Source organism: Furipterus horrens, unplaced genomic scaffold (genome assembly GCF_987537825.1).
Source record: "Furipterus horrens unplaced genomic scaffold, mFurHor1.1.pri manual_scaffold_17, whole genome shotgun sequence".
In the NCBI taxonomy this organism is placed as follows: Eukaryota; Metazoa; Chordata; class Mammalia; order Chiroptera; family Furipteridae; genus Furipterus; species Furipterus horrens.
Window position 1 is genome coordinate 52,794,112 of NW_028327187.1, and position 25,374 is coordinate 52,819,485.

At 37.8% G+C, this 25,374-nt stretch overlaps 1 protein-coding gene across 2 annotated transcripts in view; it reads right to left on the reverse strand.

Annotated features, from left to right (window-relative positions):
- Positions 1-6,290: 6,290 nt before the first annotated feature.
- Positions 6,291-25,374, reverse strand: part of MID2 (midline 2) — a 196,659-nt gene continuing 177,575 nt past the window's right edge. For both annotated transcript variants that reach the window (XM_090264667.1, XM_090264666.1), the window contains 5 exons: positions 22,408-22,535; positions 21,198-21,341; positions 11,617-11,778; positions 9,465-9,672; positions 6,291-9,099 (listed from right to left, as the gene is read on the reverse strand). In XM_090264667.1, the coding sequence (XP_090120793.1) occupies positions 8,697-9,099; positions 9,465-9,672; positions 11,617-11,778; positions 21,198-21,341; positions 22,408-22,535 (1,045 nt within the window). In that variant the 3' untranslated portion in view covers positions 6,291-8,696. The remainder of the gene's footprint in view (positions 9,100-9,464; positions 9,673-11,616; positions 11,779-21,197; positions 21,342-22,407; positions 22,536-25,374) is intronic.

The window sequence follows — 25,374 nt, forward strand, 5'->3', positions numbered from 1 at the left end:
GATTGAATAACATGCTATTAAATAATGAATGGGTTAACAATGACATCAAAGAAGAAACCAAGAAATTTCTAGAAACTAATGATAATGAACACACAACAACCCAAAACCTATGGGACACAGCAAAAGCAGTCCTAAGAGGGAAGTTCATAGCAATACAGGCATATCTGAAAAGGATATAGGAATCTCAAATAAAAAATCTAACCGTAAAACTACAAGAACTAGAACAACAACAACAAACAAAGCCCAGGGCAAGTAGAAGGAAGGAAATCAAGATCAGAGCAGAATTAAATGACATAGAGACCAAACAAACAATCCAAATGATCAACGAAACTAGGAGCTGGTTCTTGGAAAAAATAAACAAAATTGACAAGCCTTTAGCCAGGCTCATCAAGAAAAAAAGAGAGAAGACCCAAATAAACAAAATCAGAAATGAAAGAGGGGAAATCACCACTGGTACCTCAGAAATACAAACGATAGTAAGAAATTACTACAGACAACTGTATGGAAGAAATTTGGCAACCTAGAAGATATGGACAAATTTCTAGAAACATATAACCTTTCAAAACTGAATCAAGAAGAAGCGGAAAGTCTCAAGAGACCAATAACAAAGAAGGAAATTGAAACAGTAGTCAAAAATCTCCAAACATACAAACGCCCTGGACTGGATGGCTTCACAGGCGAATTTTACAAAACATTTAGAAAAGAACCAACTTTTTTTTTTTTTAATTTTTTGGTTTTTCAATTACAGTTTTCCCATTTTTCCCCCATTGCTCCCCCCATCCAGCCCATCCCTTCTCCCACAATCATATCCCTCCCCGTTGTCCATGTCCATGAGTCATTCATACATGTTCCTTGACTAGACCCTTCCCTTACTTATTCCCCTTCTCTCCCTCCCCCCTCCCTCCTACTGACTACTATTCTAGTCTTTGCCTATTTAGTTTGTTTGTTTGTGTTGCTCTTTAGTTTCCTGTATTAGGTGATATCATATGGTATTTTTCTTTCTTTGCCTGGCTTATTTCACTAAGCATAATTCTTTCTAGTTTCATCCATGTTGTTGCAAATGGCAGGAGTTCCTTCTTTCTCTCTGCTACATAGTATTCCATTGTGTAAATGTACCACAGTTTTTTGATCCACTCATCTACAGATGGACACTTAGGTTGTTTCCAGCACTTAGTATTGTAAACAGTGCTGCAATGAACATAGGGGTGCATAAGTTCTTTTGAATTGGTGTTTCAAGATTCTTCGGGTATAATCCTAGTAGTGGAGTCGCTGGTTCAAAAGGCAGTTCCATTTTTAATCTTTTGAGGTAATTCCATAGTGTTTTCCATAGTGGCTGCACCAGTCTGCATTCCCACCAACAGTGTAGTAGGGTTCCCATTTCTCTACATCCTCACCAGCACTTGTTGTTTGTTGATTTGTTGATGATGGCCATTCTGACTGGTGTGAGGTGGTATCTCATTGTGGTTTTTATTTGCATCTCCCTGATGGCTAATGATGTTGAACATTTTTTCATGTGTCTATGGACCTCCTGTATGCCCTCTTTGGAGAAGTGTTTGTTCAGGTCCCTTGCCCATTTTTTAATTGGGTTGTTTGCTTTCTTGATGTTGAGTCATATAAGCTCTTTATATATTTTGGACATCAGTCCTCTGTCTGTGATGTCATTGCCAAATATGTTTTCCCATATGGTTGGTTTCCTTCTCTTCTTGCTGATGTTTTCTTTTGCTGAGCAGAAACTCTTTAGTTTGATGTGAAAAGAACTAACTTCTATGGGAAAACATATTTGCCAATGATATCACAGACAGGGGACTGATCTCCAAAATATATAAAGAGCTTATACAACTCAACATCAAGAAAACAAACAACCCAATTAAAAAATGGGCAAAGGACCTGAACAAACACTTCTCCGAAGAGGACATACAGAAGGTCCATAGGCACATGAAAAAATGCTCAACATCATTGGCCATCAGAGAGATGCAAGTAAAAACCACAATGAGATACCACCTCACACCAGTCAGAATGGCCATCATCAACAAATCAACAAACAACAAGTGCTGGCGAGGATGTGGAGAAACGGGAACCCTACTGCACTGTTGGTGGGAATGCAGACTAGTGCAGCCACTATGGAAAACAGTATGGAATTACCTCAAAAGATTAAAAATGGAACTGCCTTTTGAACCAGCGACTCCACTACTAGGATTATACCCGAAGAATCTTGAAACACCAATTCAAAAGAACTTATGCACCCCTATGTTCATTGCAGCACTGTTTACAATAGCTAACTGCTGGAAACAGCCTAAGTGTCCATCTGTAGATGAGTGGATCAAAAAACTGTGGTACATTTACACAATGGAATACTATGTAGCAGAGAGAAAGAAGGAACTCCTGCCATTTACAACAACATGGATGAAACTAGAAAGAATTACGCTTAGTGAAATAAGCCAGGCAAAGAAAGCAAAATACCATATGATATCACCTAATACAGGAAACTAAACAACAACACAAGCAAAAGAACTAAATAGAACAAAGAGTAGAATAGCAGTCAATAGGGGGGAGGGAGAAGGGAGAGAAGGGGGATAAGTAAGGGAAGGATTTAGTCAAAGAATGTGTATAAATTACTCATGAACATGGACAATGGGGAGGGATATGATTGTGGGAGAAGGGATGTGCTGGGTGGTGGAGAGAAATGGGGGAGAAATGGGACAACTGTAATTGAAAAACCAAAAAATAAAAAATAAATAAATAAGAAAAAAGAAAACAGAACAAACTATTGATCTGTGCCACAACATGGAATTAATTCAAATGTATTATGTTAAGAGAAAGAAATAAAAGGTTATAAACTGTTAAAAAAGAAAAGAAAAAAAAGAACAATAGCCTCTTACTGAGAGGCAGTTGTGTGAATGCTGGACCAGACATATGTGTCTGGGGGGATTATAGGAGTGGTGGTACAGAGTTTGCCTAAAACAAACCTCACAGTGTAAGAGGTGGTCCACTTCCCATTCTGCTTATCAGGTTCTAATTCTATTTGACCAGCATTTACTGAGTATCTCCTATGTACAAGTCTGGTAAGAGCTTCCATTCTTATCCCAGCATTTACATTAAAGGCTTCTTTTTTCAGCTACCACTAATAACTCAAGGTTATAGATCAAGAACTACCTGGGAAGAATTATTAAACTGGGTACCCAAATAAATTATAAATATTAGGAATACTTTCATCTTAATATGCCCCCACAGAAATGAGAAGAGCACTTGGACCATAAAGAGTGATCAATAAATGCCTCTTGAATGACCAAGTCAGACCAGTCACAATTATAATTTGTATATTTTGCCCAACAGTTATAGGAAGACCACCTAGATCCTCCACTCCTAGAAATTCAGTGGAGGAGAGGCATTCTTATCATGCTATATACATTTGCAATATCCATGTAACAACATACTTGGCCTCTTTCACTCCTAATCTTTGTAACAGACCACATCTCTGCAACTTGAAGGTTCAGGTTCCCTGAGACTTTAGGACCAACCCTATTACTAGGTGGGGGAACATAAAGGACACAATTTCTGCTCTGGCCTGGCACATTAAATGGAGCCAGCCTTTCTTTAAAAAATCACACCGAAAAAATTATATAAAATCTTAGCTGTGGGTAATAGCCCTAGATTTGGCCTTTGCTCATGTTGCTCTCCAATTAGACCACTAACCCCCAACATTCCAAATTCTTGACTCTTTTGTATTTTAATCTTCTTGTCTTTGGAATATAGTTCCTTTAGGCTCTTGGTATGACAACCTGTTTCAAGTCACTCCTCTAGCTGCCACCCTTGACTAGCCTGCTTCGCCTCATATTACATACTCCACTTTAGTCTCAGTGCAACCACCACTGATTCAAGTATACCCAAACCCAGTTCACAGGCATATCCTAACCCTCCCATGCTCCTTCTACAAACCAGCAGTTGAATAGCAAATCAGCTCATTCCTGACCCTACACTGACCTTAATCAATAGATTCCAGCACTGGGATTTTCTTTGTTTTTCCTTAATTCTCACCTTCTGCCTCAAACTCTGAAATTGTGCCATGTTTCTTTGGGACTTATACATTTATTTCATTAGTCTTCCTGAATGTATACTGCTCCTAAAACCAAATTCTTCATGATTGGATCTCAATTTTCATTTGCACTGCATCCCCTCAGCCCAAACCTTCACCTATTTTCCCCAAATCATTTAGACAATTCCAGTAATTTGTGGCTGTCTTTAATTCCCCCCACTTTAAACTCCAGTAAGAGACAATCAAAAACTCATTAATACATATATATTTATTAAATTCATAATATAGCATTTTGGATGGGTTGGGATGCTTCAGAGGGATGAGGCTGTGTAATCCACAGATGCTCAGATTTATGTCACTAGGAGAGGCACTATTGGGCCAGTTTTCAGTAAAAACAATCTTGGGGTACAATGTTTAATGAAAAATAGTCCAACAGTAGTCTAATAAATATTCTAGCGAACAAAAACACAGCATTTGTCTGAAGCTGGAAGATGAGACTATAAAAAGCAGTTTTACCTGACCTGATGGCATTCAACCTGGCCAACCTGTAATACACAGCCAAATACAGCCCAATTGCTCCAAGGCTGCAATTGGCTTCAGGGATTGAAGTAATTGAGGGAGTGGTTCTTATCCATCAGGCAGGCTCACATTATCCATTTTGTGAAGGAAAGGGTGTCAAATGTTGGAACCTTTTAAGAAGTCCATCCATGGATTGCTCCATATAGTCATATATAAATATGTAAACCATGGAAACTTAGAAAATTCACCTAGTGTATTTTAGCTGAAAAGAATATGTGAGTGATTTTGCTGCCATCTGAATATCACTGCATCCAAAATTACACAATGTAATTGCATGATAAAAAACATAGACAGATGCAGTTACTCTTACTTACAAGAAGCCAGAACCCCAATGTAGCATTAAATTTTCTTTCATATACTCAAAACAGTTTTAACCTTATTTTTTATTATTTTTGTGCTTTCTTCAATAAGACAGTATAAAAGTGGAAATAAGCATAAATTGTAGACAGAATGATTTGCTAGCAGAAAGGACTGTGGTAGAATCAATTTAGTAGAGCAACAATGAAAACTTACGGAGTTACCTTCCTTGAAGGTATTAAATACAGGTCTTATTCCCTTTATTCAACTGGATTCAGCTGAAGGTACTCAATGACTTCTCTTAAGGTTCCTGGCATTGCCAGTATCCTATGAAAGTCTTAAGTTTACTGAAGTAAATATCTGGGACTCACCACACTTTCACTGAGTACCTTGTTATCATGTTGTTTCTTGGAAAATAATTTTCATTTCATTAGTTGACTCAGAAACTTCAGTGCTTACCTCAAACCCGGTTTTATTTTCTACTTTATTCAGTAGGCGTAGCTCTGAGTGATTTTTGACTATAACCAAAACTTCAAAGTTGGAATATTGAAAAGTGATTGAAAAGAGGGTGCCACATACTCCAGACAATTCCCCAAGTCAATTACCAAAGAACTTTTGAGGAGGACGATACTCATTTATGTATATGAGTCCTGGGAAATCTGCAAAATAACACCAGTATAACTCAAATGGAGATGTAATCAAGCTTTTTTTGCCCAGGACAATAAACACCGGTAACTTAGATTATTCACTTATTCATTCATTTATACATTTGTTCAATAAAGACTAGCCAGACAATTGTTCTGTTCCACACACTATGTCAGGTGTTAAAAATACAACAAAAACAAAAGACACAGTCCCTTCCCTCAAGGTGTTCATAGTCTAGTAGGGAAGATGATTATTATACATTATACATTTGTGTGCATCAGAATTACCTGAAGAGCTTGTAAAAAATGTAAAGTTTGTAAAAAAGGTAAAATTTCACCCATGTGTCCAGATACTCTAATTAAGTAGACCATGAGTGTGTTCTAGGGATCAATTATTTTAACAAACACCAAAAGTGATTCTAACAAGTGGTCTCAGGACCACACTCTGAAAAACATTGCTATCCAGTATGATTATTACTGAGGAAGGCGGGGTGGGAATGTTCAGGATGTCATGGGAAGAGAAGAACATACCCAATCTAGAGGGTCAGAAGTTAATTTAAGAGGGGTGAGGATGGGAAAAGGTAGTCCAGGACAGACTCAAAAGTAGGATGGGGAAGTTGAAAGTTTGTCTCAAGGCACTGAAATCTAAAGGGCGCAAAAAATAAATGGCTGGGAGACCCAAGGACAAGGTAAAGGAAATTGGACTGGGGTGGAGCTGGAGAAGTTTGGTGTTTTTTTTTTTTTTTTTTTTTTTTTGCACTTATAGTATTTTCATTCTATTCCCTTGAGAAACATTACTACTGTTTATTTCCCGTGGATGTCAAAAAATGTTATAATGTCTCTGTTCTAGGCCCAGAGAACAACTTATGTAAATAGTTAAGCTGCGCTAGGGTAACCACTGTGAGGGAGAAAGTGACATGAAAGATGAAGCTGGGAAAACACAGAGACCTGAAAAGCCAAACCTTAAGTAATTGGGACCTTCTATTGAGTGCTACAGGGTGGGATGGGGACAGTGAAAGGTTTTATGAAGTGGGGGAAATCATTTGTTTTGTTTAAGAATTTGAGGATATGCCATAAGGGAGACCAGAGTAACTTGGAAATGAAAGGCATACATTTCAAAGCACCACTACACTAATGGGGCAGGGGCTTGGAGAGGTGGGGGTGGTTTAATAATCATTATACACTTAACTAAATGCCAGGTGCTGTGCTCTGCAGTTTACATGTGCTATCTTTTAAAATCTTTGCAACAGCCTTGTTGGATAGGTACTTTACAAAAGAGGCAACAGAATCTCAGAGAAATGAAGTACTTGCCCTAGGTAATACTGCTAGTAAATGGCAGAGGAACAATGACTATTTTTTTCTAAAGGCAATGAGCTCTCCATTACAGAAAGCTATTTCCCAGCACTGCATAATCTTATTGAGGTTGCTCATTTTCTGATTTAGCAGTAAGTACATTTTTTTTTAACCAAAAAACTCACTTTGTTACTAGATATTTAAGTTTGAGCCTGCTATCTGTATCTGCCTCCAGCTTGCTTTCCATGTTAGGTGAACAGACAATACAAAAGTCTTATTTAGAGGATTTATATAGCTACTTCATCTCTCCTATAAAATAGTAAGCTGTTTGACAGCAGAAACTGGGTTTTATCAGTATTTCAGCAGCAGTGTGGTACCTGGCATCCAGTAGTTTGTTGAATGAATCAATATCCACCAAGGTATTGGAAAGAAAGAGGAAAGAAGTTTTGGCTTTGTTTCAAGTCTCCAATCTGGGGGCTTATTACAGCTACCACTTTGTATAACAGTAATGTTTTCACAAATCCCCAAAAGCAGATTCCTTGAAGCAGACTCAGTTCCTGGAAAGGAAAAAGTTCTGGTTCTGACATCCCTAATCCCTGCAGTGAAATTGACAAAAGCACCGACCATAAAGCTTGATTCCCTTCAACAGTAGTGATGAGGACTGGGGTGAAGTTTATAACTGCATTTGCAATGAAGGGTTGGATAAGCAGATAAAGAGTATAAACAAGAATGCAAAAGGAGTAACTATTTAACCTGTTTAAGAAGACAAATTGTTTTCAGGCATTCTTAAGAAAATTCAAGTACATTTATGTGCAAATAGTTATATCTATAACACTCCATTCTGATTAAATAAAGAAGGTTCTTAAAGAACATCCATTATTTTTTAGCATAATTTTAGTGACTGTATGTACTTGAGATCGAAAAATAAACCTATGTTTTGAAATATCCTGTGACAGAATTTTTAACAATTCAAAGGAACCTCCTCTATTAGGTAGTATCGATGAAACTGCTACATATAACACTTCTGTCTGGATCAACTTTCTATCTAGCAATAGTATCTCTTGTGCAGTATTGTCCCTCAATCTATCCTAATTCAACCTAGAGCTCTTCCTATCATCTACATCATTATTGCATGTGTATGAATGTGACAGAAGGGGGGAAAGAGGGACGAATGGAGAGAGGTGAGTAATGTTGACTGATTTTGATGTTCCCTGTAGGGGACAAAAATGAATGGTATAATTTATTTTCCCTTCCAGTATATTTCTCACCCAAATGAACAAATTAAAAAGTTTATTATGTATATGAAACATATAAAATGAATAAATACAGTTTATTCATTTTATAATTATATACATATACATATTTTCTTTATAACAAATCCTTGATTATAGATTTCTATTATAATCTATTATTATAAGCAATCATTTAAACACTTCAAAATTCTACTAGGCCAAATTGGCCAGTACTAGAAAAGCTGACACCCTCCTTTCTGGCTGGCTAACCCCTCGTTCAGAGTATCATTCTACATTTTTACCAAGAATTGCCCTAATTTCTTTCAGTACAATTTATACTTCTAAATCACTGAAAATTTTTAGTTCTCCAATGACAAAAGAGGCATTCTCTAAATTTTTTCTCCAATGGCTTGAACCCAGATAATTTGTTCTGAGAAACTCAAAACATTAATTGAAATACAAGCTTTGATGCACAAAAATTAAATCTATAATATCTAGTTATTTTGGATGCTGCAAATGAACTTTATTTTTTATCTTGTATATTGGACACTAACTGAAGTTTAGGAGAGGAAGAACTGCTGAACTGGAAAGCCAATGAATTATATGCTCACTTGAAACTTAACGGCAAGCTTTCATCCCAGAAACATAAGGGGATTCTTGAGGCCTGCAGTTGCATTCCTGGCGCTCAGGATAATCAATAAAATCTGGGGCAGGCAAGCCAGACAAGATCATAAGGGATTTGTTCCAGATTGTGAATGTTGGACAAACTGGAAGAATGAAGGTCACATCAAAAGTATGAAGATGAAGAGAGTTAGCTGGGTCATAGAAAGACAGCATGTTGTTGTCATAGTCCAGAAGGACACCCAGACGCTTCAACTGTGGGGGTACATCCACCAGCATTTCTTTGTTGTTATGTCTCACTACAAAGTTACTGTTGCATCTAGAAAAAACCCATGAAGAGGCATTCTTGCCAATCCATTCATTCTTGGGAGCTGATTTGTAAGCAATGCCAATTGCATACCTGTGAGACAGTGGAAAGGAGACAGAAATAAACATTTATTAATGAGTTGAGTTGTGCTTAATACTATACAGACTATATAAGAAATAGGACACATGTTTCTTCTTTAAATGGTTTATAGTTAGATCCATAATGTTGATACTACTAGAGCTTTAAAACGTTAGCAATTAGAGTGATGTAGTAATTTCCAACTCCTAGCTCAGTATATTTTCCATTATTTTATTTTAAAAAGCTGGCATATTTTTCTAGGAGTAGTTTTCATCATGGTATTTTAACCGTGACTTACTGGTATTATGTTTGTGTTATAGAAATGTTTCTCCCAGAAGCCTAACAACAAGGGAGAGAAAAGAAAAGTGAGATCCACTCACCACGTTGAGGAACCCATGACCACCTCCCAGTAGTGACAGCCACTGTCAATGAATATATTTCCTGCTGCCCCATAGCACCCTGTGCCACTGAACCTCTCTGGGGTATGGCTCTTCTTCAGAGAGCTTTCATCCTTCTCCATCTGCAATCCATCATTGGAGATCTTCAACTTCTTGTGAGTCATTTTGGGATCCAGTTTAAAGGGTTGGCCTGAAAAAAGTAGAAAAAAGAAAATGCATGAGGATTTATTTAAGAGTTCTTAGTCCTCCAGGAACATTACTACCAGAGAAGCCTCAATGTGATGATTATTCTTGGGTCAGTGCAAGTTGGCTGCTGTTTGATTATATTAAGGAAGCAGGTCAGACACTATCATTTTCTTCTATTTTCCCATTTTTTATTCTTGTTCTATTACAGTTGTCCCATTTTACCCCACAGAAGCCACTATTTTATTTTTTTTAAATTTGTTTGTTTATTTATTTACTTATTTTTTATTTATTTTTAGAGAGAGAGGAAAGGAGAAAGAGAGGGAGAGAAACATCACTGTGTGGTTGCCTCTTACTCGCACCCCCAACTGGGGACCTGACGTGCAACCTAGTTATGTGCCCCGACTGGAAATAGAACCAGTGACACTTGGTTCACAGGCCGACACTCAATCTACTGAGCCACACTAGCCAGGGTTAGAAGACACTATTTTCAATAAAATAAGAATATACTTCCCCCTTCATATATTGTCAAATTAAAAGAGGACTCTCAGGATCTCAAATGTGTTCTGTACTGCTTTTATTTCAATGCATGATTTGGTATTTGAATGGATTTTAGGGAAAGAAGTGTTTAAGGTGAGACAAAGTGAGAGAATTGATGAAATAGTTGCTGCTGGGTGATAGAACAAAGTTCAGAATAACTCAGCAACAGGACAATTTTTTTTTTGCCCTCTTACAACTGAGATGTAAATAATATAATTAGGTAACTTCATTAGAGTGACTATTGTGTCATCAATAACCAGATAAAATATTTGTTGGATAGGATCATTCACAACAGAGAATTCCTTATAGTCATATGATTAAACCAAGTTACTAAGAACCAATTGCTGTGTGTGTCAAGAGCTGTATTATACAAAATTCGTGTGTGACAGACATTATTGGCGAACACAACATCCATTCCCTACTTTTTCTCCCTTACTCGCTTTCACTATAGAGGCCAGAAAAGCTAAATACTCCAGCACTCAGCCTCCCTTGTTGTTACAGGTAGCTAATAAGATGTAAGTAGTTGGAAGCAGAAGTCAGACAGGGTGGGAGAACCTTCTGAGAAAGTGCATGTTTTCTTGATAAAAGGAATACTCATCATTTACACTAACCCTTTCCCCTTCTTCCTATCTTGAAAGAAAATAATGTATGACATCTAGAGGTTGCATTGGCCATACTGTGATCATGTGGCAAAAAGCCAATATAGAAAAAGAGGAGCCTGGGTCTTTTACAGCATCACAAAACTGCTGTAACAGCCCTACCTTCAAACCTCTTGCTATATTAGAAAGAGAAAAAAATACTTTGTTTAAGCTACTAACAAACAACTATTTGTTAAGCTAAGTTAATTGAATTTTCTGTCATTTGCAGTCAAAAGTGTTCTAACAAGTATGGCTTCTCTATAGTAGAATTTTACCAGATTATCACAAATATAGTCATGCTCCACAAAACGACGTTTCGCTTAATGATGAATCATATATAGGACAGTGGTATACCATATAGCCTAGGTGTGGAGTAGGCTATACCATCTGGGTTTCTGTAAGTATTATCAATGATGTTTTCACAATTACGAAATTACCTAATGATTCATTTCTCAGCATGTTTCCCCATTGTTAAGCAGCACATGTCTGTAGTACTCTTTTACCCAACTCTCCCCCAAGCATGAGGGTAGGGTGCAACGAAAAATTCTTAAATAACATCTTCCCAATCCACCAGCTATTCTATGTATATCTGTGTCCATATATATTCCAAAGGTTTGAACAAACCCCTTGACCAGAGCACAAACTATAACAGTAAAGCTCCTCTATCTCAGGCCTCTGCTTTCTTGAACAGCTGTGGATGTCTGCTCAGGCTAAGTGTATTCCCCAGCACAGAGGGGATTCTGGTGTCTCCTTTCACAATCACCATAACATACTGTTTGTTTTCAGTCGGGTAGGTTCACTGTTCCGGCTGCCTGCTTGGTTTATGGCTTTAACAATGAAGATGTAGCGTGTCCCACTCTGGAGTCCGTGTACTGTGTAATGGTTCTGCTTAATGTTGGGCACAATCATCCAGCTATCCACCGAATTATACAGGCCTGTAACACGTGGAAAGACAAGGACATTAACCAGAAGGTAACAGAAATAGGATAAGAAGCACACTGAAAATTCATCATAAGCTCAACAAAAGTGAATTTTAGTTTGTTTCCTTTTGATTCCCGGAAGACATAGTGATATAAACCTCCTCTGTTTCCTTCCTCCCATACAGCTAGGTTCATATCTGATACCTTGCTTCTGATAATTAAATACAATCACTAGTAAAAGTTAGGCTACTCCAATTTTCTTCCAAATAATATAGGAAAAAGTACCCTACAAAAATCACAGAAACATATCTTTTGTGGAGTCTCTAGATCTTCTTCACAAAGGTCCAATCCTCTGAGAGCTGAGTCTGGCCTCGTATGGATGAAGCAGTCCTGTGCAGAGCACAGGAATATTGAACCTCAAAGCTGAAAGGACACCTAGAACCATGTTTCCCTCATTTCACAAATGGGAAACTAAAATGCAAAGAAGAAAAGTGACTTGCCCAAAGCCACAGAGAACTGGTGATGGTGATGAGAGTAAAACCCTGATCACTTTATTCCTAGTGTGCTGTTCTCTCCACTACATCACAAGTCACAGGGTGAACAACAATGTTTTGTTGTCTCTGTAAGGTAACAACTCTTTCAGGGCTTATGACTCAATTATCTTACTCCATCCTCATTCTTACTTCCAAGACTAGTTGGACTTCAAGGTATCACAGAGAAGCCAAGGAGGTGACATGATAACCAAAGCAAAATATCATCTCTTCACTTGACACTACAGTTTTATCCCTTCTGGGTTCTGATTCCAATAGCCATTCAAGGTTGGATGGCCCAGAAATACACTGTTGTCTGGAATCTTCTGTCCAAGTAGGGAAAAGGATAAGAGAGCTAGGTTTCTGCCTTTGAAAATCTTTAGACCATAAACATTGACTTAAACAGAGAAAAATGTACATAATTAAAAACAAGTATTTGGCTAACTTTTAATAAAAATCAACATTCTAGTCTGTGGATTAACTATGTTTCTTCTGTTATCTTGTTTTCAGACACTACTGCTTTTTAAACACAATCTATCAGAGGGCAGAAAGGGAAGGGCAATGAAAATGAGCAGCGGATTTAGTCAGTTCTATGCAGCTGTAGTAAATGGATTAAGTGAGGTTGAAAATAAAAACAAATTAATTTTTTAAAGCAATCTGATCTGGAGGGTTTATAACTAATTTGAGTGGCAAGTATAAAAATTCTGAATTAAAACTAGAAAAAGAAGCACAGTGGAGGGCAAACAGATATGCTATAGAAAGAAGAATAATTGGGGCAAATGCTTAATGATTCTTAGGAAAAGACAATAAAGGACACAAATCAGAGACAGTGTTTGAGGGTTTGGCTGCCTATGTACCAATGCATAGTATGAATAATAAACTATATATGGAATTTTAATACAAAGAAGGAAATATATGACCTTCCAGACATACTTACAGCAATGCAAAACAAAACAGATTTCACAATGAAGTATTATGTAGCTGTAAAAAAGTATGAGGATGATCTCTAGGAGTAGATATACAGTAATTTCCAGGGTATATTGTTAATTGAATAAAGTAAATTATATAAGAGCATATATATATATATATATATATATATAATATGCTTTTTTTCAATAAAGAAAGGCAAATAAGAAAACATACATACATTTGCCTGGAATTATAAAACAGCAATAACAACAGGAAGGAAAAAGCAGAAAATAATGAAGTTGATTACCTACAAGGGATGGGAGTGGGGAAACAGAATTAAAAGGATACGGGAAGGCTGAGGACTAAAACTGTAGGCAAACTGAAACAATGAACCCAACTGCATTTTCAGATTAAAAATAACCACACCAAAGGGATGGGGGCAAGAGGAGAATTGCAAACAAGTTTTGAACTATTGTTTGATTTTGTAGTGGTGTGGGCAAAGCAAATTCTGAAGCTATTGTTGATATATTATGGGAGTGAGTAGATGAGTACATGTATTGATGTTGGGAGCCAGGGTTCTCATTGTTGAAGTAGGAATATATAAATATGAAATTGGGAAAGGTAAGAAAGAACCTGTGGGGATGGACTGGAATTGGAGGTACTGGTAGAAACTCATGATATCTAAAAAATATATATGTATGTGTATGTGCATGTGCATACATATGTACACACATGTTAAGTATATGTGTATATATATAGGGGAGGGCAAAGGTAGGTTTACAGTTGTGAGTACATGAAAGAGTTTAATCTTGTACTATTATTTATTAATTATTATATTATTTTCCATATGAACAACTGTAAATTTGCTTTTGCCCACCCTGTATTATGTGTGTATATGTATATGTACATGGGTGGATGTGTGTATTTCTAGTCTCCACATCTTGGTCTCTAATAACATTCTCCTCCTAAAAGGAACCAGGGTTTGTTAGGAAAATGGCTTATTAAAAACTGGGCAGGATAAATTCAAAATTAGCCCAGAACCTCTTGCTATGTTGGAAAGTAAGGAAGTGCTCAAGAAAATGATGGGAAAATATAGACCCAGGAGTCAGATTCCATTGGCTAAATCTAAGCAATCTGAGTACTGAAATAAGTAAGGACAGTAAATAATTATCAACCATTGAAAAAAGAATTCAGGAGTCCATACCAATATGCAGATTAATAAACAAACAAGTAGAGGGTGGGGCTTTTGTTTACAGTAGAATGCAGAGTGCCAGCTTGCAAATGCAGGAGGGAATGCTCAGTTAGAAAATCATCACTGCAATCATCAGAGCAAAGATCTGATCGGGCAAGAATTATTGACTGAGGTTAAAACAGGAGTGATGATGGGACATGTTTGATGATGAACCAAGATATATTCATGATCTTAAAGTATTACTGCACAAATTGCTTATTAGTTGCAAAAGGAAAACAGTACCCAGTGAACATATCAGTCAACACCTTTGACCAGGTGATGAAAATTAGCATTGCCAATGAAGGAAAAGTGGATATGATGTGCCTCCAGATGTGATGTCTTAAGAAGGACATGTCTCTTCTGTGGTATTCCAATCATGAATGCATCATCAGAATATAATCATGAGGAAACATCAGATAAACCAAAAATGAGGAACAGCATATTAAAGAAATAAAAAGGCACTTAAAAATGTCAATGTCATTAAAGACAAAGCTGAGGAAATTGTTCATATTAAAGGAGGTTAGAAATATGACAATTAGGGTTATGGCCTCTGAAGTGACTGCAAAGCCAATGACTCCACTTCTGCAGGAGGAGAAATGGGTCTCTCCCTCCAGAGCCCGCATGAAGGTTGTGATTTGGACACTGAGCCTCATAGGTATACTGCCATTTTGGGGCATAAGCCTTTGATCTCTACCTGAGTGATTATCTGTACATATAGGCCTCACTTAAGAAGCCCATCTGCCTTGCCACCTCTTGAGACTCAACGGTTTGGCTGAACTAAGTGGCTGAGTTGGTGAAGTATGGGATGGTCTGTGGGCTTCACTTTAAAACTGGTTTCTTTTCTGTTGTAATGGCTTGGACAGAAAAGGCCCAGAGGTCTGAGAGGGGGGAAATCCAAAATTTATACCCCTCAGCCCAAGCTAAGTATAGTGGGCAAAAGGGCTTTGGACAGGTGTGACATGCCCTGCACACCTTCCTCCAAAGAAGCCATTTCTTTTTTTCTAATGTGGGACATTGAAAAATTAATCCCTAACTTTTGTATATAGTGGTTATAGGTTGAATTGTGTTTTTTTAACCCTGTTGCCAAATCTGTTGCCCTCAGAATACGACAAGAATGCCAGCTTGTCCAGCAGTACCAGCCCTTGGAAACCAAGCATGCTGCTACCCAGGAATAGCCAACTGACCTGGACTCTGCAAGATTCTTCCCCATGTGGGAAGGGCACCCTCCCCTACATCCCCACTCTTATTAGGGATTTCTAGACCCAAGGGTAGGTAGGACGACGACCATGTCCAGCAGGAAGCAGTTAGAGGAGCATGAGACCTTCGCCCATTGTCCTTTATAAGATTATAAAGGGTCTTAGTCTGAAAGGGGGGAAACTGTTACAGAAACAGGGGAGTCCAAAAATCCCCAGAGTTTGCTGCTGGGGGATGGGGAGAAGGAAGCAGCTTTCATAATGCCTCCACATGCCTGAGGCTGGTGGCCAATGTCTTTCTTATGCAAAATGGCTTTAATGCATCCAAAGCCTCAGGTAGATGGGAGGAGTCTTGAACCAGGGGATGGTATGGAAAGCACACAGAGCCTACGTGGGGTTCTGTGAATGGTCAGAATGTTTGCAATGCCCACTGTGTCAGAGGACGCAGTCAGGGATATATAAGCAGCTGCGGACATTTTAGCTCTCTCTCGCAATCTCGCTCGCACGCTCTCTCGCTCTCGCTCTCGGGCTCTCGCTCTCTCGCTCTCTCGTGTGCTCCCTCCACGTGGCTTGGTGAAGGGGCCTTCTCCATGTGGCTTGGAGAAGGGGTCTCCAGGCTGCTTTAAGAGGCTCTCGCCATGCAGTTTTGAGAAGGAGAGAAGATCCATGTGGTTTGCAGGAAGAAGGCAGTTTGCAAGGAGGCTGAGAATCCAGGCGGTTCTGCATTGAGAGCTGGAGGGCACCACAGCACAGAAAGGACCTCCCCAATCAGGATTGAGTGATTGGCAGCTACTGGTAAAGCTGAAGTGTGTTTGGAAAGTAGGGAAACGGTTTCTCTAACTTTCCTAAAACTAGCCTGGTCTAGAAGAGAGGTAGGCAAGGATATGTGTTTGTGGGTGTTTTAAAGAGCATAAGACTTAACAACAGAAATCTGCAAATAACTAAATCTATATAACTGTTAAAAAAAAAAAAAGAAATATGACAATTAAATGCAATACCTAATCCTAGACTATAAAGGACAATATTGGGTCCTTTATATATTATAGAGGATATTATTGGGTCAACTGTCAAGATTGGAATATAAATGGTGAGTTAGATAAAAGTATTGCACCAATGTTAAATCTCTTAAAGTTGATAACCGTACTGTGGTTATGTAAGAGAATTTCCTTATCCTAGGAAACACTGAAGAATTTAGGGGTAAAAGGCCATCATGTATGCAATTTACTTACAAATGGTTAAGAAAAATGAGAGGCATAGAAAAAGCCGGCAAATGATAAAGGAAATTGGGCAAAATATTAACAATGGTTGAATCTGGGTAAATAGTATTTGGGTATTCTTTGTGCTGGTCTTGAAATTTTTCTGTAATTTTGAAATCATTTCTAAATTTAATAAAGGTAAATATATGATCCTCTAGGTATGCCTGAGTCTTGGTGAGATGGTATTTATGATTGAATTATGGTAATGGAATTATATACTTTGTTCAAAGGGAAAGGCCGCAATATGGAAATCCATAAACCTGAGTGTAAATGTGTGGTGGAAAGCATTCCCATGAAAAAGAAAAGGAGGGGAAACAGAAGTTACATCTTTGCAGTAGTATGTTACAGACTTCTTAGCCAGACACAGGTTATAGCCAGAACTTTCATAACACAAAACACAAAATTGAAACAGAGGAAAGATATACAGTAATGGAGAAGACAATCATCCAAACATCTGCTGGAATTCTCATTCAGCTAACAACATGATCTGAAACAATACTGGCTTATGACTATTCCATACCTTAGATAAGGTGGAGATAAAGTTAAAAATGAAGGAAGAGAGGGCAGGGCAGTGGAGAGCAACAGGGGAAAAATTGGGACAACTGTAATAGAACAACAATAAAAAATTAATTAATTATTTTACAAAGAAGGAAGAAACTTCAAAATAATAAGGGGAACTACATGTGACAAAATTCTAAGCAACAATGATAAACTTTCCAGTTAAAGAAAATGTAGAGTTTGACTATTTTAAGATTCCCCCTATATGCTGTATCATAGTATCTGTCCTTCTAGATCTGGCTTATTCCACTTAGCATAATGCCATCCAGGCTCATGCATACTGTCACAAGTGGCAGAGTTTCCTTCTTTTTTAAGACTCAGTAATATTCCATTGTGTGTATATATACCACATTTTATTTATCCATGCATCTACGAATATATAACTGTTTGTATTTTAACTATATCTAAGTAAAAAGGTTTAAAAAGACAGAACATGTGGAAAAACATGGGAGGGTAGCTCTTAAATGTGAGGTTCAGTCAAGAGTGGCCAGCCAGACTGGCAGGTAGGATTGGGACCTTGAACCTTCATGCATACTTATTCTTAGTAAAACATTTCAGCTTATCTTCCCATTGCCATCCAAAATTTTGCTTCAGGGTCTGCTCGTGTCCCAGTCCTATTCCACTTTTCTATCAATGATCAGAGGAAAGACATGGAAGGCAGGCTGGGAGGGGAAGTAAATGTATTGGGAGGCAGAAACTTAATTCAAAAGGATATTGGCAGGCTGGAATGAGGAATCAAAGCTGACTAGATAAAATGTAATAAGGATGAATTCAAGTTGTTGTATTTCCATTTAGACAATCAATTGAACAGGAATAGAATTTGAAATTTGTATGGATGTCAGCTGACCATATGCTCAGCCAACATTTAGTAGTCAATGTGGCTACTATTTAAAAAAAAAATTCCAAGAAGAAGAGGGGCATCCGCTAATACACAAGAGAAATAATCCAGCTATCCCCTGGACTCATCAGACTACTTTTGGAGTGTATTAACTTTTTTTCACAGCACATTTTATAAAGCATTTTAGACAAACAGGAGTGAGTCCATAAAAAGAATACTAGGATGGTAAAGGGTCTGAAACATCAGAAGCAATTCAAAGAACTGAGGATGTCTAGCCTGGAAAAGAGAACATTTAGAAGGGACACAAGAGCTATCTAAAATTATTTGAAGAACTGTCATGTGAAAGGTTGATTAGGTTTGCTAGTGAGGCATAAAAGAGCAGGCCAAGGAATAACTGGCAGCTGTTGTTTAATACAAGGGCCATTAAGCTAGGATTCAAATCTTGACTTCATCAGTTTATAGCTTTGAGACCCTGGGCAATTCACTAAAGTTGAGCCTCCATTTTCTCATCTATAAAATAGAATTTATATAATCTATTTCATAAGGCTAAGTAAGAACTCATGAGGACTAAATGAGATTATGTATGTGAGAGTGTTTGTAAATGGCAAAACAATACACATGTAAGTTATTATTGTCATTATTTACTAGGAGAAAGAGCAAGACCTGAAAATAACTTGCAGCTGCAAAACAATTAAATGAGCTGTTCTATTAGAAGTGAGCGATCCATCACTGGAAACACTCAATCAGAGACAGGATAATTATCTACTGGGTGTCTGGTAGAACAGAAGATTAGACTAAATGACTTCTAAGATTGTCCCTTCAAATTCTAAGATGCTGTGCTCCAATTACTATTAAGAATTATAAATGCCAAAGGTTAAAGATAAAGAGAGAATCTTAAAAGCAGCAAGAGAAAAGCAGAGAGTTACCTACAAAGGGATGCCTATAAGACTATCAGTTGATTTTTCAAAAGAAAATTTGCAAGCAAGAAGGAATTGGTAAGGAGTATTCAACGTGATGAAAAGCAAGGACTTACAACCAAGATTACTCTATCCAGCAAAGCTATCATTTAGAATGGAAGGGCAGATAAAGTGCTTCCCAGACAAAGTAAAGCTAGAGCTCATCACCACCAAGCTATTATTATATGAAATGTCAAAGGGACTTACTTAAGAAAAAGAAGATCAAAATTATGAACATTAAAATGACAACGAACCCACAACTATCAACACCTGAATCTAAAAAATAAAAACAAAATCCAACTAAAAAAAAAGAATTATCCTTTAAGCTTTTCATTACAAAGAACTATCGTCGTCGGCAGCCGTCCATCTTGAGAGACGATGGTGTAGCTTCTTAAGAGTCTATCTGCACCACCGAGAATGGTTGTGCAGTCCGACTCGGGAATGACACGGTATCTGTCTCCTCCCGTGTTGAATCGACATCTTGCGATGACGCTGGAGTGTCCTCTCCAGTGAAGCTGAAGCTACAGAGCCTGGGCAGGGTGATATGGAGGGTCTGCTGTTGCCCATGCAGCAGACCCCCCCTCTCTTCGCAGCTGAAGGGTCCAAGGGAAGGACGGAGTCAATACAGCTTGGCTTCAGGTGCGCCGCAGGAGTTGCCGGTGTTGACTACAACGTCAAACCGCCTTAGGGACTCCGGCTCCGGATTTTCTGTCGGGGTTTACTCCCTTAGCCTTTCCCCTGAAGAGGTATGCCGCAAGGCAGCGGAGGTTTTTTGGAGTCAGAGTTTTCCTTCTCTGATACAAAGAACTATATATACTTGAAAATAAAGGTAACAGTCATTAGACCTTTGCCACTTCTAGGACTTATTCTCTACTCCAGGATACCACTTTTATCTCTGTATTGGGAAGAAGAAGCACAGTTGCTGGCTCTAAGACTTTTCAGAGCAAGAAAGACAAGTGCAGAAAATCATGTTTGGAAGGCTTAGAGTTTGCGACTTCACAAACTGAAGGAACACGCAGGATCACAGCTACCTGGGCTAAGTGGCTTAGGTTTGAGCTGCACGAGGCAAGTGATTTTGAGAGTTTGACCCCAAATGTCTTCTCACCTCTCCACCCTATTATGTGGTCTACAATTGTCACAGTTCAGGAAAAGGAAGCCTATAGGGAGGGTTTCACTGGAAAAACTCAACTCAAGCAAGCCTGTGAAGTCAGAAACAGAATCACAAACACACAGGTAAAAAAAAAAAATCAAAAACTAATTTGTAGCTATGCAGATGAAAACTTAGGGTGGGAATCAGTTCCAGTCTTTAATCCAGCTTTAATTCTGCTTTCATTTCCATTTTTTTCCAGTGCATCGAGGAGAACTTGCACTTCAGACTCTCTTGTCTGGCAATCAATGAGATAAGTTCTTACTCCAATTCATCAGAGGTGAAACCATAACATGAGAGCTAAATGACTGCTTTTGGAACATCTTTCATTTTGTGGCCCACTGACACAGTTTTATATTTGGTGTAATTCTTGGAGGAAAGGGAGAAGGAATCAAGGGGAGAGTGACAGAGACAAGATAATGAAGTGGAAGAAGAGTCAAGGAGAGATGTTCACACGTATAGAATAAGCAATGATGGTGACTTAACTACCCAGGAATGAATTATGAGCTCTGTCCTAACTTGGGAGAGTGGGGTGACATGGATTAATTGAGGAAAGGCTAAGAATTACATAAACAAATGGGAGTGGCCCCAGTGACTGCTCTGCAAGAAAACTGACAACCTGCTGATGGGCAACACTTCAGAATGCCCTTTGCAGTGCCCTGGGGGAGCTTACATTGTCTACGAAACACTGTTCTAAACAACCTAACATGTCTTACAAACACTTGCCTCGTGGCGCCACGGCCAATCTTGAGCAGCTTACTGCTTCCTTACATTTCCTTATCTCTGGCCACAGGCCCCAACTACACCATGACTTACTGATGAAGTTAGCCTGGCCAGTGAATATGGTGTACTGAAGCTCATAGGAGCTGATGCTGAACTCATCATCCGAGATCCAGTGGACTGTAATGGTGTCATGGGAGGCAGTACAGAGTTCTTCTCGGATAGATGGTGGGTTTGGGGCTGTAGGGAAAGGTGGAAAAGAAGGTAAGGAAAGCACACTCTCTGTTCTGGAATTTTACAATCATTACTCATGCCACCCAATCCAACATGTCATGGAGAGGTTTTAATAAACAATTTTAGATTGCACATAATACAACCTGAAGCAAAGAGCTAAGAGCTCAAGTTCCCCCAACTCACTTTTGCTTCAATGATAAATATATTTTAGTCAAAGATATAAGCCTAAGTTATTAAGATGAATAACCAATTGTCTACTCTGTCTGCACAACACATGTAAATATTAGACCAAACTGGTCACACAGTTTTCTTATTACATGACCTTAAACCTATTTCTTTTTATTTCAAAATAAGTTTGGCAGTATAGCCATCTGCAAAATAATATATGTTCCCTCATCTGTAAAATAGGGATGATAATTACATCATAGATTTGTTGCAGGGACTCATGACATAAAATTAATATACAGTGTCTGGCATAAAGTAGATGTTCAATAAATGACAATTATTTTAATATATTAACAAAAATAACTACAAATACAAAGTTACTATATGTGTGTATTTCCCTCATAAAATGATCGTTCAAATAATCCTGAATATAGCCAGCATTTTTAAAAGGCTGGTTGTATTCCCTCATTTTATAAAACTATCTGCAAGTCAGGTAGTTCTCACATTTTTCTTCCTGATTTTATAATCATTAAGTTTCCTTAAAACAATTTGAGTGGTATCTGTACCTATGTGGGACATTCTCTAATATTCTATAATTGTCACCTGAGTTCTACCCTCATAACGAGTAACAATATATTACTGATAGGCTCACAAGGAGAAATCCATCAGCAACTTCTTGTTTTTTACCTTTAAGTATGGATGGTATATTTATTCTGCCCCTAGAAGTATTTGACAAATCATCTTTCCTTTTCATTACATGAACTAAAATGTGTTCTCCCTAGAAAGATACATATATCATTTTATAGGTTATAAAAGCATTTTAATGATATTGTCTTTTTCAGATTATTTTGAAGTAAAAACACAACAAAAGAATTAAAATGGGAAAAGAAACATAGTATTTTCACACCTGTTAAATAATCTAGCCCCTCCAGCAGTTTCTTTTCTCTGGAAAAATCTAAAGCAAAGTTTTCAAAGGTGTCATTAAAATTGATGTCTGGAATCAGAACTTGAGAAGATGCAGTTGCCATAGCGACCCTGCAAAAGAGAAAAGTACATCAATATACATCAAATTAGGTATGCAACCTTTATCCAGTGTTTGATTTCTGGTTTAACAAGGTGGAAATAAATGACTTGTAGGGCTTGATTCATTAAGTGAGAAATACATATCTGTGTTTTGCCAATGGAAATATTTTAATGTTAATCATCAAGAACCAATCAAAGGTTATATCATGTTTATTCACATATGTTCACCTCTCAAACACATTCTCCCATCCTGTCTTAATTTTCAGAAGTAAATACAGAATGTTTCCCCTTCTACATCAATTTCTATCTGGCAGGCAGCATCAAAACTAGACCTCTGAAGGCTTAGTAAGAGCAGTTTGAGAGATTTTTTTCTCCCCATCTGTTTATTATGCTAATCAACAAGTCAGTATACTGGAGCTGAGAGATAAAGGCTTCCCCTAAATACTGTAACTTATTTGATATTTTATAATATTTACATTTAATTGTATTATTCTTTAATTGTATGATGTTTTGTTAGTTTTATCTCCCTAACTACTTCTAAGTACCTCAAGAATATGGTTCATATATATTTTTAAATTTTATTTGTATTGTTTTTCTGTTACAGTTGTCCCACTTTTTTTCTCATTGTTCCCCCCCCCAGCCCACACCTTCTCCCACAGTCAATCCCCACACTGTTGTCCATGTCCATGGGTTATTTATACTAGTTGCTTTACTAAACCCTTCCCCTACTTATCCCCCTTCTCTCCCTCCCCCTCCCCCTCCCCCCTCATAACTGTTACTCTGTTCCTTGTTCAATTTTGTTCATTTGTTTGTGTTGTTCATTAGTCTCCTGTATTAGGTGATCATATGGTATTTTTCTTTCATTGCCTGACTTATTTTGCTAAGCATAATTCTCTCTAGTTCCATCCATGTTGTCACAAATGGCAGAAGTTCCTTTTTTCTTTCTGCTACATAGTATTCCATTGTGTAAATGTACCACAGTTTTTTTAATCCACTCATCCACAGATGGGCACTTAAGCTGTTTCCAGTACTTGGCTATTATGAATAGCACTGCTATGAACATAGAGGTACACAGGTTCTTTTGAATTGGTATTTCAGGATTCTTCAGGTATAATCCTAAGAGTGGAATCACTGGTTTGAAGTAAGTTTCAGTTTTAGTTCTTTGAGGAAATTCCATACTGTTATCCACAGTGGCTGCACCAGTCTGCATTCCCACCAACAGTGCACTAGGGTTCCCGTTTCTCCACATCCTTACCAGCACTTGCTGTTTGTTGATTTGTTGATGATAGCCTTTCTGACTGGTGTAAAGTGGTATCTCATTGTGGTTTTTATTTGCATCTCTCTGATGGCTAGTGATGTTGAGCATTCTTTCATATGCTTATGGATCCTCTGTATATCCTCCTTGGAGAAGTATTTGTTCGGGTCCGTTGCCCACTTTTTAATTGGGCTGTCTGTCTTCTTGGTGTTGAGATGTGTAAGTTCTTTATATATTTTGGAGATCAATCCCTTGTCTGAGGTATCAATGGCAAGTATGTTTTCCCATATGGTTGGTTCCCTCTTCATCTTGCTGATCTTTTCTTTTGCTGAGCAGAAACTCTTTAGTTTGATGTAGTCCCATTTGTTTATTCTTCCCTTTATTTCCCTTGCTTTAGGAGATGTATCAGTGAAAATATTGCTACGTGGGTTATCTGAAATTTTCCTGCATATGTTTTCCTCTAGGACTTTTATGGTGTCACATCTTACATTTAAGTCTTTGATCCATCTTGAGTGTATTCTGGTGTGTGGTGTAAATTGGTGGTTTAGTTTAATTTTATTGCAGGTCCCTGTCCAGTTCTCCCAACACCATTTGTTGAAGAGGCTCTTCTCATTCCATTTTGTGTTCCTTCCCCCTTTGTCAAATATTAGTTGGCCATATAGACCAGGGTTTATTTCTGGGATCTCTATTCTGTTCCATTGACCTATATGTCTGGTCTTATGTGAATAGCAGGCTGTTTTGATTACAGTGGCTTTGTAGTATAGTTTGATGTCAGGTATTGTGATTCCTCCTACTGAGTTCTTCTGTCTCAAGATTGCTGTGGCTATTCGGGGTCTTTTCTTGTTCCATATAAATTTTTGAAGTTTTTGTTCTAGGTCTGTGAAATACGTTGCTGGTAAATTAATAGGGATTGCGTTTAATCTATAAATTGCTTTGGGTAGTAAGAACATTTTAATGATGTTGATTCTTCCCATCCATGAACATGGTATATGTTTTATTTATTTATTCATTTATATCTTCCTTAATTTCTTTCTTCAGTGTTATGTAGCTTCCTGAGTATAGGCCTTTTATCTCTTTGGTTAAGTTTATTTCCAGGTAATTTATTTTTCTTGTTGCTATAGTAAATGGGATTTTTTTCTATTTTGTGTCTCTGATATTTTATTTTTGGTGTACAGAAATGCCTTTGATTTCTGAATATTGACTTTGTACCTTGCTATTTTGCCAAATTCACTTATTATGTCAAGTAGCTTTTTAGTGGAGTCTATAGAGTTTTCTATGTACACTATCCTGTCATCTGCGAACAATGACAGTTTTACTTTCTCTTTTCCAATTTGAATGTCTTTCTTTTTTCTTGTCTGATTGCTGTGGCTAGGACTTCCAACACTATGTTGAATAGGAGTGGAGAGAGTGGACATCCTTGTCTTGTTCCTTATCTCATGGTGAATGCTTTCAGTTTTTGTCCATTGAGTATGATGTTGGCTTCAGGTTTCTCGTATATGGCCTTTATTATGTTGAGGTATGCTCTCTCTATTCCCATTTTGCTGAGTGTTCTCATCATAAATGGGTATGCATTTTATCAAATGCTTTCTCAGCATC